Genomic DNA, 20,711 nt, shown 5'->3' with positions numbered 1-20,711 from the left:
CGATGAATCGATTTTCGTTTGAAAAAAAAAAAATTCAGTCCGAGCAATTTCATCTTCTAGGCCCTCGCTCGTTGCATCGAGACAAACGATTTCGTACGGACGAGCGATTGAACCGATGGAGAACGGTTCAAATCGTATCGTTGAAACGTCGTGAGAAGAGAAAGAAAGGGTCGAGGCGACGGAGCGGAAGGATGCCAAGCAATTGGAGCTTTCAATAACCGGGTGTTCTGAGACGAGAAGTTGCATCGGGAACGGAAACGTCGGGAAAGGGGGTAGATAAAGGGTTGGCCGGTTGAAAAATAACGCAAGCGGAGAGAGGCAATGGCCGCATCTCTCGTCCTAGTGTTTCTCAGAGGAATAAATCGAGATTCCACGACTATTTATAAGAATTGGCGTGCTCGCCTCTCTCTTGCTTGCTTGCTTGCTTGCTCCGCGTGAAAATGATAAGGGAAGGAGAGGGGAAGGAAATGGCACGGAGGAACGATAAGTCACGCGTCTACTTTTTCACCGACACCGTTCGATTTCTATATCTAACGCGTCAGCATTAATAATACAACGACGGATGAAATGCATCTGTATATGGAATAAAAGAATAGACGGTTTTTATCTTATCTTATCCACAAATCACTTTTCGTTTTATAATTATTCCACAAAGATAAATTTACAATTTTTTCAAAATCATCTAGCGAATGTTTGCAAAATCAAATTTTTATTATTAAAGGAATAGAGTTTGTAGACTGATTTATCCTTCATCCTCTAAACTTGGATATTGAAATTTTATATAAATGCGTAAACATTTGAACTTTGATCTCTTCTCAAAGGACGCTTTTCACGTATCCGTATTTAAAGAGTTAATATTAGAAAATATAGTCAGTTATTCGTGTAAAAAAGAAAAAAAAAAAGAAAAGAATTTCAGCATTTCGATTGGCATTAACATCTATGTACACTAAGTCTAAACGAACGCATTTTGAATTGTCGTCGTGTTTACGAGGGTTTTAAAACGGGCTGCTTAAGACCTTCATCCCGACGAGATTGCAGTAAAATCTCGGCAAAGGTAGTTAAACCGGCGAGAGATCCTTTTAACGCTGAGTAGTCGTAAGAAATCCTTGCATCAGTCATCTCGAGCACGAAGATCCTAATAGAGAAATATCATTCAACTTTCCACCGCGAATAAAATCGGTTTAGATAGTAATTTTATAAAAGCCACGCTCTCTCTTGAATAACGGTTAATGTTAACCGACCGATCGAATTAAGAACTTTTACGAAACCGATTACGGATCAGAATTATTATTCATAAGACGATGTATTTACTTTGGATAAATATCTTAGCGAGGGTGGAAAGTTTGCCCGAGAGATTTGGAGGTGAAACGGGGAGGAAAGTTTCCCAATAAAGGGGTGCACCGGCGAATATCCGAAAGGAATAATAACAGGTGTTGGCTTTCAAAGTTACCGTTGCCTTTTGCCAACAATAAGTAAAAAGAAAAAAATAAGAAATATGATAACTGGTTACTACGAGAGTCCAATCGTCTTTCACGTCGTGTCGTGGGTAAAAAGGAGGAAGGAAGAGAAGATAGTGTCGTCGACCGTGAAAATCCTCCGCCGACTGCAGAGGACGCCGTGCCCCCGAAGTATTTGTCGAAAGCTTTCCAAGAATGGAAAATTTATCCCCGAGAAACGATGAGACGTGTTCGAAAGATGCGGCTCAAGTTGAAAGTTCTCGACACTTGGGGACGAGATGTCGCGGAAAGGTAGAGGAGGATTCGTGTCTCTCCACGAATTCGCCATGAAACCTCTCCATACAACGAGCCGTGTCACATTAACGGGAATTGAGGAGAGTTCGAGGACACGGGCGATGGCGAAACTTTGATCGTTGAAGAGGTGGCAAAAGTCTTTGGAATCAACCTTTACTTTTTCATCTCGAATCTTGAGAAAGATTGAAAAGATCGTATCGATTTATAATTATAATCGCGAATTTCAATCCAATTTTTATCTCTGCTTTCACTATGCGTGTATGCGTTGTTAATATTATTTTCATATTTACTTGATCTTTCTAAAGTTTTCTCAGAAAGAAAAAAAAGAAAAGAAAGATTTATCTCTTTCTCTAGACGCAATCCCACCCGATTTTTGCTCGAACGGTGCAAATCGATCGATCAAAAATCGACGCGCAGAGTGGAACAAGAATGGCTAACGAACGGAGGATAACGAATCGAGAGAAATAAAATCGGAAGGAAGGGTTGGGGGAAGGGTGGTTTATGTGCACGTACGGAAAGGAGGATGGCGAGACCGGTGAAAGAATACCGAGCAAACGTTCCACGTGCGAGGGAAGCTTTCAAAGAATCCCCAACCCTTATCCGTGAATTCGGATGGAAGCCACTGCTAGGGATGCAATTGAAATTGAAGATCCTTGCAGTGTTGGTCTAAGGCTCGATACAGGCGGGCTCGTGAAACTTTTACGATTCGAATCGAGGCCAACTCCTCGAGGCTGATCGTCCCTTCGTTTGATCCCTGGCTATCTTCAAATCTTTTTCTTCTTTGCCTCGCGTTCGTTTGACCAACGACGAGACCACATCTTCCCCTCGATATACACAATCGACCGAGGAATTCTTAGAAGGTGAAGATTGGAAGGTGAAGTTTAAGAAAAGATGAAAAAGATAATTGTCAAAATAATATATCTCCTATGTTTTCCATTATCTTTTTTTTTTTTTCGAGAAAGATGGAAAATCGAAAGATATTTTTTTCCATGATGGAAGAGTTTCTTTCTATAGAGACTTTCTTTGAGAGGATAATGGTACATCGAAAATGGAAGAGTAATTTTTTACCCACGTTTCTGAATATTTTAACAGGACAAAGTGATCTTACAAGTTGCACCAGTGAGGCAAAATCTCGTGAATCATTTTTTTTTTTTTTTTTTTTTTTGCACCGTGAGAATACATTTCACTGGTAAATATTTCAGCGTTAACACCGGCACGAGCGTTCATTAGCTCGTGCGAGAGACATCACCGTCAAAAATTCTACGCTGAATTTTTTTCACCGTTTACGAGTTTTACGAATCTTGACGATTCGTACGAAAGGGACGAATTTTCGCAACGAGCGAATTTCTCAAATCCCTCGTCATAAATCCGTTGAAATTTTCCCCATAGATTCGAGAAACGAAATCGAAATTTAAATTGTTCGATCGAACTCGCGGTGTACTTTGTAAATTTCTACTCGATTTATTGGATTTACTATTTCCCTCGTGTTCCACACTTGTTTGTCAACGTCAAATAGGAACGTGCCATGTTATGCACAGTTGGATATCGTTCGTTAAACCGATCACTCTATCAGTTTACGAATTTCATATTCGACGGATTCATGAATCATTGATCGAAACATTATTGCAATACGATTCCTCTTGAATTCCAATATTGCGGATGATTAATGAAGAAACAGTTTGAAACGAAGAAATTCCTTCGTAATAATCCACAAGACGAAGCGGAATGTAATAATTTCGTTAACATGTACAACAATAATATAACTATATTTATTATAGAATCTATAAACTGTTAGAGAAGACGACGGAAGCAAAAGTAATAATTAGATCGTTCTTTCCGTTCTTTTCGTTCCCACGTAATTCTATTATAACGTTCGATACTATATTCAGAAGTAAAAATCTTGTGTATTATTTTTCGCTCGGATCTTTCTTCAATTCAATAGACAACAAATTTCACGAAAGTGGAAAATGAATTTCTCTCTCGTAAATACGATAAACCGTATCCAAAATTCCCGATAGAATTTCCATTTTATCGCTCCATTCTTGAAAGATTTTTCTTTTCTTTTTTTTTCTTTTTTTTTATTATTATTATTATCAGCTTTTATTACACCGATTGAAAGCTGGCCGCGAATTCTCGCGGTGTATAAAACGTAGCCCCCAGCGCGTAGCAGTCACGTATCGATAATTTACTTGGAACGCGCGTCCCTATCGATAATGACGTCACAACGCGATCATTACGGAAGAAACGATCGATTTCGCGTTGCAATTTAAAGACAACTATCTCCACGCTCCATCGAATCCCCTTGAAATTCTCTTTCTCTCTCTTTCTCTCTCCCTCTCTCTAAATAATCCCGATCGAAGCGTTGGAAAATCGGGACAATGGGATGGCGAATCGCGAAATATCGCGTTCGTCCCCTCCTCCACCTCTTGGAATAATAAAGAGAAAGAAAAAGAGAAAGAAAAAAGAATACAATGCAAAGGAAACCAGTTAACTCCAACTGCTTTTATGCGCAGAAACATTCTTCAAGGGGAAGGTTGGGCACAATGTGTATGCAGTGGCACGCCCACCTAAAGAAGCTGAAATCTTTCTTGCAAACAAATGAAACAGCTTCGCATCGGAGGAAGATGGAAATGCTTTTTCTTTCTTTCGCGTCAAATTTAATCGCGTCGTTTATTAATTTTTAGAAATCTCTCTCTTTCGCGCGAGAGAGAGAGAGAGAGAGAGAGAGAGAGAAGAAAAAGATATCACAAGTTGGACGAACGCGAGCATCTTTGCGTGTTTGCCCTCTCAGAAGGTAGAAAAGGTAGATAGGGAGGAATACGTGTGTATTCAACCAACTTCAACGTCGGATAAAGTTAATCCAAGTTTCCATCTCGGAGGATGAAGTGGAAAAGGCCGGCAATCCGGCGATCGATGTATTAATACACGTCGAAATGGTGGAAGACCGGCAATGGATGGAGGGATGATCCGATGCAAGCGGCCGAGCATTGCGAAATGGAAAAGGGAACGGAAGCGGGGCAAGGAAAATGTTGGGAACGCGGAGACGAGTTGCTCGCAAATAAGGTACGAGTTAGGCGATACCTTCTCGCACGAGCTCACCCTTCTCTACTCGTTCTGGTAGCGCGAACGCACTACTACTTGGTACACTGCTAAAAGCAGTCGCAATATCGCGCGCCTTTGAAATAAGTGCATTTACCTTGAGAAACGTTTCTCAGCAATTTCCCTTTGATCCATCTTCCTTATTTTTCCTCTTTAATTCTCGGTTCTTATTTCTCTTTATTCTTTAAAACAAATAGCTTATTCACGGGGAGATGAGACAAACGTTCCAGGGGCTTGAGATATTGGTGAGGTAGATTTTGCGGACGATGAAAAGAGAAACGTATTTTTCTGTTTCTCTCTCTTCCTCAACGTAGCATTTTTTCCCAAGGGAACGTTTTACTTACTATGCCCACCCGACGCTTTTCGAACAGATGATGGATGGGCACAATTTGCCTGTATCTGCAGCGGGTATGTTAATTGCAGATACAAGTTACGGGCGAGTTAACTGCTGATTCATCCCCGATATATTCGATTAAATTTTTCCCTTGATCAGACAGTATCTATCCTCGACGAGGATATCACAGCGTTTGACGAGCGTTGTGTGCCCCCTTTCCCCCGTTCTTTGCCCCGGCCAATTGATCACGTTTGATTTTACATCGTCCGTCCGTCCGTTCGTTCGTTCGTTCAAAAATCTCGTTTCACTCGTTTCACGCGCGCCACGCGTATTTTCCAGCGATAAATTAACGATAAATTTCCGCGAAAACGAAGGAAATAATTCTACAGAGTTATGCAAAGTTACAGATGATTAAATTAATAGATTCGAACAGTCTCCGAACTGATAAATCTCTCGATGGCAAAATCCCATTGCAAATCTCCCTCCCCTCCTTCCTCCCCCCCTATTTCATATCCCCGAGGATAAAATTAATCTTTGTCATCCCGGAACGATTCGTAACGTTATTACACGATATAACATACAACGCCAATTTAGATCCATCCATCGTCCAACGAACGAAATCCGAACGCATTCCGAATTAATTCCACGAAATTTTCTCTATCAATTCGCCCGCGATGAGACGCGTAATTGGATAAAAGAACTTTGATTTCCACCCCGTGATTTCGTCCCTTCCCATTCATTGCCTTTAATCGTGTCCTTTATCGGTTTATTAAGGGAACAATGAGAAAGAATATGTGATTAATTTAAAACGGGCGTTTTAAATCGGCTATCGGATAACGATATTGGCCAGGGAGTTTACGAGATGAACGAGGGAACGAGATGAATAAATTGATTTGAGAGGAATAAACAGGGGGGCTGTAAAATGAATACGAGTGGGATACAAAGAGGAGGATGGAAAGGTCCAAGAAAATATATATACCGGGAGAAAGGAATAAAATTTTCTTACTCTCGGGAATAAAAGAGAAAGAAGAAGAAGAAAAAGAAAAAGAAGAAGAAGGAGAAAGGGTGGCGGAAAGGGAGATAAGATATTTAAGAGAAAAGAGAGGAGCGAAATGAATTTGTTCTTTTCGAAGAGAGAGGAGAGGAGAGGAGAGAATTCGAAACGATGAACCGAATAAACGGCGCGATGAAACGGAATGCTTCCGAATCGCGAAATCCCGGTCGGAGAACTGGCTGTTCGATACGAAAGAGCGAACAATATAAACTTGGGAACTTGGGTGGGGAAATATTATGGATACATAATATTGTGCTCGTTTGTATAATCGCGCGAAATCGAATGGAAAATTTCTATCGTTCTTATTCCATCGATATTATTCCATTAACATAGTATTATTTTTTATTTAAAACCGGTATGGTATCGTTGTCGCGTAATTTAAATGCACGAATCAATTTTTTCGTTATTCGAAAGCTAGAGAAGGGGGTGGGAGGAAAAAAAAAAAATTTATGAATTTTTAAAAGTCTCTCTTCATACAATTTTTCTGTCTAACGATCCGTGAACCGGATTGGGACGCACAATAACGTCGAAAGAAAACAATCAAAAATTCGTCGTGGCGAATAAAATTGCACAGTGGTACATACAAAAGTGTGCATACATCTCGCTGCCGATTTGTCTCTATTGATTTTTTTTTTTTTTTTTTTTTTACGCATCATGGTTATTGGAACGGTAAAGTAAGCTTGCAATCAACTCTCTATCGTAAAAATCAACTATCAATATTGACGGAAGCGTTGTTTAAAAATCGGGCGGATGATCAACCCGTGAAAAATATATATGTCGATTCTTGACCGCACTGAATTTTCATTTTTCTTTTTTTTTTTTAAAAATATCCATTTCCATTCAGGTTCGAAGAATCGAAAAGTTCGATTTTTCTCTCTTTGGAAGGAAGACAAACTGGCTCCGTTTCCTTGGGACTAAACGGCGCGATACGTAAACTCGAATAAAGATTTTGATCGATACACGGAAGCGTGGCGAGGTAAACACGAAAAAAGATATCGTATTCGATAAATTTCGGATAAGACTGGAATATATATACATAGCCGTAACCTTTCACAACTCTTCATCTCTGTCATCCTTTTCACGGATATTGCACGCGGATATTCTAAACTTATTTGCGAAACTGAAAAATGGTGGCTAAAATCCCAACGGCGATCGTAACAGAAAAAAAAAAAAAAAGAAAAAGAAAAAGAAAAGAAAAAAAAAGAGGAGAAAAACGATAAATATACATAAGTATGTTTGTGAAAACGTATAAAACTATAAAACGACATACTTTCACGCGATACGATATACAATAGAAATTGCATTAATATGTATCAGCAAAGTTGTGAAATTGATGCTGGGAATCACAGTTATGACATGCATAAATAAAAAGTTGGAAACAAGTAGTATGGCCGCATAAATGCGCCGACAAGCCAACAACATACGCCATCCATTTATAAATCATGGCCCGTTTCCATCCATTCAGAGTAATGATAAATAAATGTTGCGAAATGAAATTGTCACTCGAATATTAAGCATTTCGCAAACATAAACATATAACAGAGATGGATGGATTTGCAATTCGATACAACCGTTTCACAAGTGTTTTTAATAAATCACCCCTTCCCTCATTTCCATCTTGAGAATTTAATACGACATTCTCAAGATACATTTTATCCCCGGATTCTCTCTCTCTCTCTCTCTCTCTATAAAATACGAGGGCCGAAACGAACCGCCTAAGTGGGGCAACAATAAAATGCTCGACGTTTGTCGGTATGCGGTGCAACGCATCAGGAATTCGCGGCCACTGAATTCCTTGTGTAACCAAACGCGACTCGCATTGTTGCACGGGGAAAAACGAACGAGCAACCGCCGGATGCTCGACATCCGGCCAAGCTTTCCAATTACATTACCGCAGAGGTCGCGCAACGAGCGGTCATCAAGCGAAAGGACGAGGAAAAAAAAAAGAGAAAGAGAGAGAGAGAGAGAGAGAGAGAGAGAGAGAGAGAGAAAGAGAGAGAGAGAGAGAGGGAGGGAGGGAGGAGAGATCGAGGGGTGGACGGAAAGTAGAAAAGAAAAGAGGAGGGAGAAAAGAGTGGCGTACACCTAGGAAACCATGGCGACTTCGTTTCCACGCCATGTGCTTTAAACGTGGCCGTATTCCCACGAGTACCGAATAGAAAATTGAACGAGCCTGGCGCCATCTTGGTTCTCGGTCTTGAAATAAATCGGCGGGGGAGAAAAGAAGGGAGGGAGGGGGGTAGGTGGATCGGATTGCCTGTACAGGGACGAAAACGCTATATAAATGGCGTTAAGGGTGTGTCGTACAATGTTGGAACGCGAATGTATCAAGAAGGGATGAAAAGGAAAAAGTGGCGAGCTAGGATCGAATAGATTAAGATGGAGGAAGACGTAGTAGTGGCTCGTTCTAATTAAGAGAATTCCAGAAGGTGGAAATTGTTTGACAACGTTTCCATCTTCCGAGAGAGAGCCAATTACAAATACTTGGGGAACCTTTGACTAACTTGCCCGCGTTTGTAACAAGTAACATTGTCAAAGCTTTCCAAAAACGTTTAATGCCCGCGTTTGTACCGCGGATCCAACCCCCGAGTTGGATAGGGACGCGTTTCCCCAGAGGTTCTCCCGAAAGCTTCGAATCGAAGCTTGGAATAATTCCAAAAGCTTCGAGACTCAAGATTCGAGAAGAAGGAAGAAAAAAGACTTGGGAAATTTGGTAATTGGTAAAAAGGACGTCGAGGAATCGTCCTCTTTTCGAGAGAGTTAAGTCTCGAAATTCGAGAGAAGGTTTTCTTTTTCTTTTTTTTTTTTTTTTTAAACGGAGCGGAGAAATTGAGAATCTCTGTAAATTATTCATCCCCGTCTTAACGTCTGCGCGATAGAGGCAAGTATACACGTGGGAATGGCGAAATGTGTTTAGCGTGAAGGAGGAGCGTGAATTTCAACGGCAACCGCCGATTAATTCTGTGGCAATTCAACATCAAAATGGCAGCAACGGCGAATGGATGGAATCGTATGCAAATCGTTTCGAACCGTTGAACGCGGCCTATAATTCTCGGGACGATAACGCGGGAAGAAGTTTCTTCCTAGCCTAATAAGAAGCTGCTCATTGCGCTGTCTAACCAGGCAACTGGATATCAGTCATGTGCATTATTGGAATGAGGAATTGCTCGAAGATTGAGATCGAGCACCTTCGCTCCTCGAGGATTACAGGCCGCGAAATTTCTTCGATGTGTCTTCCCTTTGATGGATAAACACGGACTACGTTACTTAGACTGCTGAAACTTAAATGAATTTCTAGTTACTTTAATATAGGGAAACTTTCAAACCAATTTTGAAAAGTGGAAGCAATAATAATCCCTTTGTTGCTCCTTAATCTTGAATATTTTAAATTACTTAAATTATTTACTCCGAATCCTTACTACTTTTCCCGCGCAGTTATAAGTGCAGCTACGTAAGATAAAAAACTGTGCATTTTTACCGAGTATATATAATAATGAAACTGCAATGCAATGGAGTTTCTGAGGTATGCTCCAATAACAACCGCGTTACCGAGATCAGTGGAACCAGCATTCGCAATTCTTTGCAGTAGCTTTGCCGTAGCTTTGGATTCTGACAAAATTCTCGAACAGGAGAGGCCAATCTCGGCCACGATGGGAAAGGAAACAAGAAGGAATCGGTGTGAATTCATTCGAATCGAAGATATTATGCCATCCTCGTGAAAATGCGATGGCAACAGCGAGGCCACGAGATTATAATCCTCGTCAGGAATTTTTACGAGCGTGGATTATTCTTCTTTCCGTTTCCATGATCTCGTCGCGACTTCGCCGGATACGATAATTCAATTTGATATTTTTTGAAACTCGCTCGAGGGACTAATTACGATTAATTAATAAATCATCGAAAGATGATTAAAAGATCAAAGTTCTCGAGCAGTTCAGAGACGAGCTACATTTTAATTCTTCTTCGTTTCACAATCTCGTCGAATTATTTCGGATCCTCGATTTTTCGATATTTCTTTCTTTCTCAAAATTTCCTCGAACGTTCCAAGAACTTTGAAATGATAACTTTAATCGCGCGAGGGCGAGATACAATGGGACGAGGGGAGGAAATGTTCCGAGGATAGTAAGCAATTGTGTAAGTTGTAAACACCTTACCAACTTCGAAACGGTAATTAATTCTGAAAGAAAGGACGAGGGGTTTCTTCGATAACGGGGGAACCCCTTTTAATTACGCATCATCGCCCGAAAGCGTGACGAGTTTTCTAAAAAAGATTTTTCGTAAAATACAATTAAACGCGAAACAATCCTTCCTTCCGACCCTTCTCTTCCGGAAAACGAAGGAACGAAATTGAAATTGGACCTCGTTGAAAACAACCATGCTAACTTCCACGATTATCATTATCACCGTTTCAACTTCGTTTTTAAGAGAAGTTCTTCTTCCAAACTTTCCCCCTTTTCTTTTATTCTCATTACTTTTTCGCGCGTCGTTTCATTAACGATATATATACATTCACGATCGGTCGAGAATTCGATTAATCGTTCGGCTAATTCCCCGGTTAAATCGCGAAATTTAATCCCCCCCGCGCAAACTGTTTCGAAATGGAGGCGCGATCATCGATAACTTGGAACGGATGCGTTTCATCTGGATTCAGAGGCAACTCTATAACCGGCCTGTTAACTTTAATGAACATAACGCTCATACATTGGAAAACGCGTCCCTTATCCCCGCGGATCGAGCCTCGAAATCTGCTCTGTTTGTGAAACGAATCCATTTAATTACTCGCGGCCCACCGGGGGATAACCGAATTTTCGGCTCGGAATTTCAGAAAAATTCTCGCCACGATTTCACGAGGGAAGAGATTAACGAGCAGCCTCGTTCTTCTCTATTTTCAGAGAGGAGGGGGAAAAAAAAAAAAAAATACCATCGACATTGCAGTTTAAATTTAAATTCTACTTGCTACTTGATTTATCGAATATTTATCTCCCCGCGATGGAAAAAAAAGCAACAAAATGTTGGCTGGAAATCGTACAATACCTCGTAAACCGCGCCGAGAGGCATGACCAGACAGGCGACCATGAGATCGGCCACGGCCAAGCTGACGATCAAATAATTGGCCACCGATTGCAGGTTCCGCTCGAGCAGGATCGCAGCTATCACGAACAGATTCCCTGCAACAAAAATTTCCCCTCTGTGTCAGCGAATGTATTCCATTTTTCTTTCATTCGTATTCGACCACTGTGTAAGTAATTCAACCTCTCCCCCTCCCTCCCTCCCTCCCTCCTTCCCTCCTTCCTTCGAATAATCGTACCAACGGAAATCTTGCACGGAATGCTTTTCAGAAACGTCTCACAGTCCGTTTCATCAACGTTATCACGCTTGCCCACATACACGGCGCGTTTTCAGGACGGCTCGTTGCAACTTTTAGGGAGCGATAATTTTAATCATAGATCCGGTTAGTTGCGTCTCTCTCTCTTTTGTAAATAATTCATAAGCTGATTGCCAAGGATTCTCGAAAAGCGTGAATACCTGCACGATTCCAGATCTCCCCGTTAAATTTCGCGTATTACTTCCTTCTCTCAATAATTCCTCGACGTCGCTTTTCATCCCCCCTCTCGAGGTGACGAAATACCACGCCGTGAACCACGGGAGGAATCACGGGTTCCAACTCACAGAATTTTCAACCCCAAATTCCCCTAAATCAGTCGACTTCATCAATCTTCGTTATCCTTTGATTGCCGGGCGCACAGGTGGTTAACACTTCAACTAATTATCCAATGACGGAAGATATATATATGCGCCAGGTAAGTTTCATTTGTCAGCAAATGAGGGACGTTCGAGACAACTCCAGCAATCAGTCTTTCGACTGATTTGTCCTCTCCCGCTTCGAAGGCTCGGCAAATGTTTCGACAATCCGCGTGATCTGTTCGATCAGCCAGGGAGATGCTAAACGGGACAGACGCTGGTTTCGATCCCGTCTAATTATTCCTCCCCTCCCCCTTTCCTCTCGTCCATCCAACGTTCGTCAACCCGATCGAAGCGAAAAATTAATCCGCATCGCGCTAGGGTGCAACGTCGAAACGATGAATCGCTGGACAATGAAATAACGATACGAAAAAAATAACGTCGATACAAAAAAGGAAAAAAGAAAAGAGGGGAAAAAGGATATTCGCGAAACTCGGGAATTTATCTATCGTTTGCCTAAACCGAGAATGAGATAAAACGGCGCGCAGCTGGTCAAGCGACGATCGAGATCGATCATCTTCGATCACTGGGTAGGGGCTCACGGATAATCGGAGGGGAAACTCGATCTTAAAAAAATTTTCACGCTCGCGCTTATTTGTAATTTATCGGGGATCGACGCGAGGGCTAAATTCTACGCGGTTTAAATCAATGTTGAGATTAACGGTTTGCCGCGTTACAACCTCGTCACGGCCGGGTTACACGGTTTTCTACTCCATTCGGATCCATCGGTAGAAACGAACGTGAGTACGTACACCTTCAACGCTTTTCCAACGCTGATGTCCTCCCGTTCTAAATCCTTTTTTTTTTTTTTCCCCCTTTTACGATAAGAGATACCTCTTTCTGGGGCGTGTAAAACGTGGATGTAAAACGAGATGCGAAAGGATTTATATATGGGAAGAGGAGGGCGAAGTCGTCGACCCTCAACGTGTACAAGGGAAGGAAGGAAGGGAAGGAAGGGAGGAAAGTCGCGACCGATCCATGAACGGAAAGATTTTTTTCTCCTCCTTCGAAAGTTAAATCGTCCAAGCTTCAAGGATCGTGGCTCGAAGGCGGACACGAGCGTTTTTACGACACTGTAAAACTGGAGACTCGGCATAAAATACGTTTAATACGTATATAAATGAACGGTGCTTGGCAAGGTTCTTTTCAAATTAGCGATTCTCTCCCCGTTTATGGATGGTATTAAAATTGTTCGGGGAAATGATTGTACGCAAGAACATGGAACTTTGGAAACCGGGTTCCGGATATTTTTTTTCCTTTTTCTTTTTTTTTCTTTTCAGACTCGAAGCATGGTCGTAAGTTCGATGTTGCAAAGTTGGGGCAAAGATCGTGCGAGGATTGCAAGCTCGGCGGTGGCAAATTCGTTTAAGGGGCGCAAGCTCCACCTGGAGATCGCTGGAAGATCGTAATATTAAAGTCAACGTTACGCGAACATTTTTGAATCCTCCTCTTCCGCGAAGCTTGTAAATTCGATAAAGAGGTCGGTCGAGAAGTTTGGTATACTTTTCAGAATACGGAATTTCGCGAAAATATTACTTTACGTCACTTTAAACGACGATGGGTCGTCAATTATGATAATGAGTATACGTTTCGATTTAAAGATCGCTCGAAAGAATCTTTAAAAATTGCATCAACGTTTCTTTCAAGCTTATTCAAGAAATCTAAATACAAATTTACATTCGTAATACGGGCGACAACCTACTTTTTTTCTCAATAGAATTTTCTCCCATTTCACCGTCATAAATTAAACACAAAACTAATAACATTAACCGGTTTCACATTCTTACGAATTACGATCTCTTATTCTCTATCTTGTATATCGTATTCTCGTACTTAAAACGGAATAGATACAATCGAGATACACTTTTCATCCTTTATCCTGCCCGCTTCGTTCATTCATTCGTAACGACGAAATTTCCTCCGTCGACAAAGCTTCTTTCCTGTAACAAAATATGCGCACCGTTATCCAACCGGTTCGTTAAGGCCATTGAACCGTCGTTAATCGTGGTCACGATGTTTTATTATAAACGAATACGTGACACAACCCGTGCAAAATGCGTGACGCGAAAGCGGAAACGCGTTTAAACGGCGCTGCTCCTGATTCCGGTTTCAAGGCGAACGCAATGGGCGAATGCAGGTGGAATACGTAACAGGCGGTGGCCGAAACCTCCCATTCTTCTTAAATTATTCAATTTCTCTTCCCGCGAGAGAACGCACGCATGTAAATTTTCCGATATTGCAAATCGTCTTCTCTTCCCACCGCGATACATCATCGTTGCACTTTGCGAAAAATCCCTTTGAGAAAAATCCAAGGATACGCAGCATCGCCCTGTTTCTCCAATGTTTTATTATACACGAAACGTACGGAATATTTCAAACGGTGAACGGTATGTGTAAAGAAACGCAATAGAAGAAATAGGAAGGAACACAAACGTTAGAACGATAAAAAAGGAAGAATACAATAATTGGAATTGATTGTAGGTGAAAAATTATCCTTTATCTTTCTTTCTCTTTCCTTTTTCAAGTGGATGAATTAAACGTTATTCGAGATAAAGAAAAAAGAAAAAACAGTAAGTATCTCTTTACCGCAAAAGATAAAATCAAACGACTATTTATTATCAAACAGGCAATTATTGGACAATAAATGTGGCAAAGTATCGAGCTTGGATAGCCAATTCGATATTTATTGAACCGTAATACGGAGGATTATAGGTAAACTATATAGTTCTCCTAGCAGCAGTTTAACCAGTTTAAACAGCCCCGTTTCTCGAAACACGAAAAATATGGCGGTGTGCGACAAGATGGAAAATAATAATTTTTGCGCGACGATCAACGGATTAATCTTTACACACGCCACTCGTGTATATCATATCAACGGGCAAACATTTTAACGAAGAGAGACGAAATCGTGAATTCCCATGGTGGAACAATTACTCGAGAGTTGGTTGCACGACATCCAACTCTCACCATCCAATAGGAAAATTTTGACGTCGTTGACAAGCATCTCGGCTTCCGGTCGTAAAATATGTCTCCTCGACACAGACACAGATCGAGCACGAATCGAACGGATCGTTAGTCAACCGGTGAACTGTACCAACAACGACCAATTTACAATCGGTAGACAAGTCGCAGAAAGGGGAAGGGGGTGGAGGAAACAATCGGTTGGCGGTCCCCGGCCGCCATCACTGACACAACGTCCTTCTTAATCACGTCGTCGCCCTAATCGGTGGCACTTTTCGAGACCGAAGTTTAATCGCGTTCGACGTCTGTGACGAGCGCACGACCGTTGACGGGCCGCGAATTATTAGATCGGGGCGAAACTTTGCCCTCAACTTCCCCCCTTTTCCCGGCCCGATCCGATTCGTGGCCGATCATTAGCAATGCGAGTGGGGTTGTAAATAACAGAACTTGCCAGCAACAGCCAAGTTTCGGTAAACGAGCTTCGAGTCTTGATTCTGATAACTCGATGAAATTAATCATCCATCCTCCCGGATGGAACTGTATCTTCGATATCCTCGCTCGAATCCGTTCGAAAGAGCGACGTGGAAAATATTTCCCCGTTTAATTATCCGCGATTTTAATATCGAGCTTCGAATACCTTCATAAATGGACCATCCTTTCTTCGCGCCATTATGAAGGTCGATAATCGGATTTTATTAATTTAATTTCAATGATTCTTCGGGGGAAACGAGTTCTAAGCTTGGAATATCGAAAGAAAGAACGGATTCCGGAGGTTTTTTTTTTTTGTAAATGTAACAAATTTCTAATAATCTTATGCAACGAATCATCTTTCGAAAAAGGATATCGGTTGTAATACAGCGACACGAGAATAAAATGGAGATGTTTCGTCACGAATCGGCGATACATTTGGTAAAAACGAATATCGAGGAGGAATATCGCGATGTTCGTTCGAGCGTTGGCGCGAGGCTAGCAGCCGGAAATTTACTGTCATATTTATTTCCGGAACGTTCATCGGCGCGTTACAATTTTCCTATCGAACGCGATAGTCGTATCGAGGTAACGATCGAATTCTCTCCCATCTCTCTCTCTCTCTCCCGATCCGAGAGTCAAATAAACGTTCCGAGAGAAAAGTGTTCCATCGCGAATACTTGGCCCAACTATATATAGTTACTGGTTGAATTCTTTCGTGGCAAAACTCATTGATTTCGCGCAACTTTTCCAAAGAATTTCCGGTCGACCGGCCCGGCCCGTTCTAATTAAAGTAGTTGGCGGTTGCATCCAACTACCGCAACTCATATCCCCCACAAACTTTTCTTATCCTTTCGCCGTTTACTCTTCCATCCCCTGGGAAAATATTTCGCGATAATCTCTTTTTTCCGTTTTGTCCATTGTCTTCCTCTTGTCCCCTCGATTATAATTATCGGAATGTGTTGAATCGAGATACGATTATTATTATTATTTTCTTTTACAAGATTTATATTTTGGTTGGTTTACTTGAATTTCGTGAATGCAATCGATCCCAGGAACTTGCCTTTCTTTCTCTCGAAAATTAAGTAACGATGAGAGCGACATCGTTGTCATTTTGAATCGCATTGTAAGTATGTAGAAACGGATATGCAATATGTCCATGAAGATTCTCGTTGGATATCGACGAGCGTGGTTTCGTTTGGCAACGACAATGAAATTTATCAGGAATACGATGAATTGAGAATGATAAACGACTCGAGGAATCCTGGATTAATTAATAATAATGTCCGAGATAAGGTAAGAGAACTAAAGTCTCGTGGAAGGAAACGGTGACGGTAGACAGAAATTTATAGTTCCTTTCACTCGTCGACGCGTTTATAATATATATTAAAATTTATTAATAACTCGTTCATATGGAAATTGAAATAGATTAATCGTGAAATCGAACGAAAATATTGTTGCAGTTTCGATTTCAATCATCGGACATCGATCGATCCCAACGTTGAATGATAATACCACGGTGGGATAGCGTAATCCAGTATGGAACGGCATAAAGGTTTACGATCCTTTTCTATACAGTTTAAATAGGCTATTCAATATCCTGGACGACTAAACTATCTTCTTTCTACTCGGCCATTGCAGACGTATAGAAGAGACGCGGTCGATATGGGCAGCGCCTTTCCTCCGCGTGAAAAAGACGTCCAACCTTCTCACCATTATATAATATATATATATATATATATAAAGAAATATCGTACGATTTCGTTCGTATCGGTCGAAACTGACTCGAAACGTAGAATCGAATCTGTCGTTTGAAAGCAGAAATATTCTGCCATTCGAAGGATAGAAGAAATATTATTATTTCATCGACGGGTATAATAAGTAACGTTTCAATCCTCCATAATCGTCTTTCATTGCGATTTCTCCCTATTATTTCAGCCGGAAGAACATTCCTCCTGTTTGAATAGATCACGGGAAATCGAAGCCAATCTCGTTCGAATTAAATTCACCGATTGAAAATGGGATCGATTCCCCATTTGGAATCGGGGAAAATTTCATTATCAGATTTTCACGATTTCGCCCGGATAATGAATTCAACGCTGTGAAATTCCGGGCAAAAATTTGCCCATTTATATCGACACGCGGTGTCGTGTTTCAATTACGTGGCCTACGTCCAATATTTGATCATGTAACAATTCGCTAATGACGAGGCTAACGAAATGAATTAATTAACAACTATTAGACGAACAACTCGCGCGTACGATCTAACCTACCTACGTCGATAGGTTTAGGCATTATGGATGAAACAATCATCACCGCTGCTTCGTTGTTATGCCAAGTTATTAATTATCAAACGAGAGAAAGAGAGAGAGAGAGAGAGAGAGAGAGAGAGAGAGAGAGAGAGAGAGAGACAGAGAGCCACTGTATTAATTATCAAAGTTTTCACAGTTTCGGAGGGAATATCCTACCAGTAACCGCAGACACGAAATATCGATCTGCTAATTAGATTTTCAAAATATTGACCCCGCTTGACCGTTCCAAGATCGGTATCGATTTAATCGCGTAAATCACGATGGAAAAAACTCGTTAAAAAAAAAAAATCCCATGAATTTTTCATTTTCGATCTCGTAAACTTAATTTAGAATGGGACACGACGATACAACAAAAATGGCTTTTCGAAACAACAACAATTTGATGATCAAATTGCCTGTCGGTTCGAGGCCCGAATTTGGTCGCAGATAACGTTCCTTCGTTCTTTTAATCGAGTTTCCTTTCTAATTTTTATTCCCTTTTCTCTCCTTCCCTACTCGCTCGCTTTTTTTCCCTCTCGATCAAAATCGTCTCTCGAATTATACTCGTATAATTCGAGAGGAGGAAAGTTAATAGAAGATTGGAGGTGCCGGCAAAAAATGTAATTAACAATCCTTTCAAGGTGGCCTGAATCTCGTTCCAACCATTCTCAGAAATGGGAAAGATCTCGAGGACAGGCAGTGTTTCGCAAATTCTATTTGACTTGGAGGAACAGCGAGCGAGGAATCAAGTAATCTGCAGCTTATCAAACGTATTGTTCCTATGTATCGTGCGGAACAAAGACCGATCTGAAGATATTCTCCTCGTCTCTTCTTTAAACTCGTTAAACGATTTCGAATCTTTGGATCGCGCGTGACAAAAAGAAAAGAAAAGGCGAAACGCGTGAATTGTTTCTCTCGATAAGAAACGAGAAGAGCGACAACGAACGAACGACAACAAATCGATACTCGATAATTGAATTCTGTAATAAACACATTTCAAAGATATCGTTTCTGCATAATTATCTTGTTACGCTTTGCATTTTTTTGCAAGTTTAATAAGCTATTGAAATGCAAATTGCCTTTGACTCGCATACGTGAATGTAATCGCAGTGATTAATAAACGGAAAATATAATGAAACGTTTTTGGATCGATTTTACGTGCCAAACAAATAGCAAAAATGTCATGTAAAGTTAATTTATCGAATTATAAATTAACGGAAATTCACTTTAACCGAAGACGAAAATAGAACTCGATGTAACAGATAATATAAATGCATAATCCACCAGTTAATAAACAGATCTATTAATCTTAATTCTTTTCTTTTTGCATCTATTTTCACCTTTATTAAAATCTAATTCTTTATTTCGCCGATATATAAACATCCCACAGTAATGTTCGCATTAAAATTCACAATACGCAAAGATACACCCGTAAGCAAACCACCGACGAAAGAGAAAATCCAGATCGAAGAAGAAAAATAATAGACTTAGATATTTTTCGCGGATAATGTCAAACATCGCGTTCGACGAGGGCCTCATGAAATTCCAATCGAACCATTAACCACCTGATAACTCTTCCAACTCGTTTCACCCGCGGATATTCCTCCCCAACTTTCCAAATCCCTTCACCTTCCTCCTCGTAAATCCTCGCTCCAAGGCGTCACGCTCGTCCCACCCTCGTCATCACCCCCGATAATACATTGAGCGGCGTGGAAACGTGTCAGGTTTGGATTAATCTTCCATTGTGCCTGCGCGTTTCACAATTGTGCACTATCCGCCAAATTGCGCAACGACACCGACTTTCGTCAAACCGACTTTGAAAGGGAAGATTGTATGCGTGGGGGCTGCTGATACGCGCATAATAATCGAGAACGAGAACGAGAACGATCGATCGAAAGACACGCGTAGACACGTCCAGTCCGAGAAACGAAAACGACCAAGTCGCCTTACCACGTCCATTTCGTTTCGAGGGTATCGAACAACCTCGTTTCGAAGGCCTCGAATCAATCGGGACAACCAACTTCCACAGATCCATCCCCCTCGGGAGGATATATCCGAAAGCAATTACTCCGCACGGAATCGGAGAGAAACGTTCACACCTTCGGTGGAAGGTGGCGATCTTTCCACAGAAGGAGAGCGTTGAATTATCCACGAATCTTGTTATAAATATTCCAAGATCTAGATTCGTAAATTTTTTCCCTAACCCGTCGTGTCTTTGTCTCGTGTGTTACGACGCTTGGGATCTCTGCGATTTATGCTTCTACCCTCCCTTTTGTCATTTTAGATCGTTCTTTTATCGCGATACCTTTCTCGTTTTTTCTTCGTTCCGGACGAAACCATTTTAGAAAGAAACTTTTGAGAACTATCGTTGATACCGTTCTTTTTATTTTTTAATATATATATATATATATATCAAGAAAACGTGTTTCGAATCTCATTCTATAATTTTTTCCAGTACAAGTTGTTCGATAAGCGGGAAACAAATAAAACTTTGCCCGTAAGTTCGTTTTAACAACCTGTCGAGCGTTTTGTCCGAGCGTTGAAGAGAGAGGCTAGAACTTACCGACAACGGTGACGAGTATCAAGAGACCCAGCACCAATGTTCTGAGAATGATCGAGGCATCCGTGAAAACCAACCCGTCCGAGGTCGAGTTTCTCGTCTGGTTCACGTGTTCCTCCATTACGCGCCACGTAATGTATTCTCTATGGAGGCAGGCAGGCACTGTCAATGTCCGTCGATTATCATCTCTTCGAGAAACGTGGCATGGTCCAGCAGATATCAATGTCCCGTTCCAAAGAGGCGGACACTGCGCGGCCCGTACGATGATTAATTCGTTATTGATATCTTAATAATAACGAAAGCGTGGTCGAAAGCGTTATCCCGTAACCTCGCCTTCCGTAACTTTGCCCGGGATCCATCTCGAGCACGATCGTGTATCGTCACCCTTGCCCTCGATCAATCGCCCCCCTTCCTTCTTAATTCGAGCGAGCCTGCAATATAAAAAGTTAAA

At 41.2% G+C, this 20,711-nt stretch overlaps 1 protein-coding gene across 5 annotated transcripts in view; it reads right to left on the bottom strand.

The window, feature by feature from the left end:
- LOC122716196 (5-hydroxytryptamine receptor-like) overlaps positions 1–20,711 on the bottom strand; it is a 107,126-nt gene that overhangs the window by 11,815 nt on the left and 74,600 nt on the right. For 4 of the 5 annotated variants that reach the window (XM_043939058.1, XM_043939059.1, XM_043939061.1 and 1 more), the window contains 2 exons: positions 20,264–20,691; positions 11,273–11,406 (listed from right to left, as the gene is read on the bottom strand). In XM_043939058.1, the coding sequence (XP_043794993.1) occupies positions 11,273–11,406; positions 20,264–20,381 (252 nt within the window). In that variant the 5' untranslated portion in view covers positions 20,382–20,691. The remainder of the gene's footprint in view (positions 1–11,272; positions 11,407–20,263; positions 20,692–20,711) is intronic. The other variant, XM_043939062.1, reaches the window with a different exon arrangement.

This window comes from Apis laboriosa, unplaced genomic scaffold, assembly GCF_014066325.1.
Source record: "Apis laboriosa isolate Shangri-la unplaced genomic scaffold, ASM1406632v1 scaffold42_cov153, whole genome shotgun sequence".
Taxonomy (NCBI): domain Eukaryota; kingdom Metazoa; phylum Arthropoda; class Insecta; order Hymenoptera; family Apidae; genus Apis; species Apis laboriosa.
Note: the sequence above shows the minus strand (reverse complement) of the source record. Positions and strands in the feature narration are given on the sequence as shown.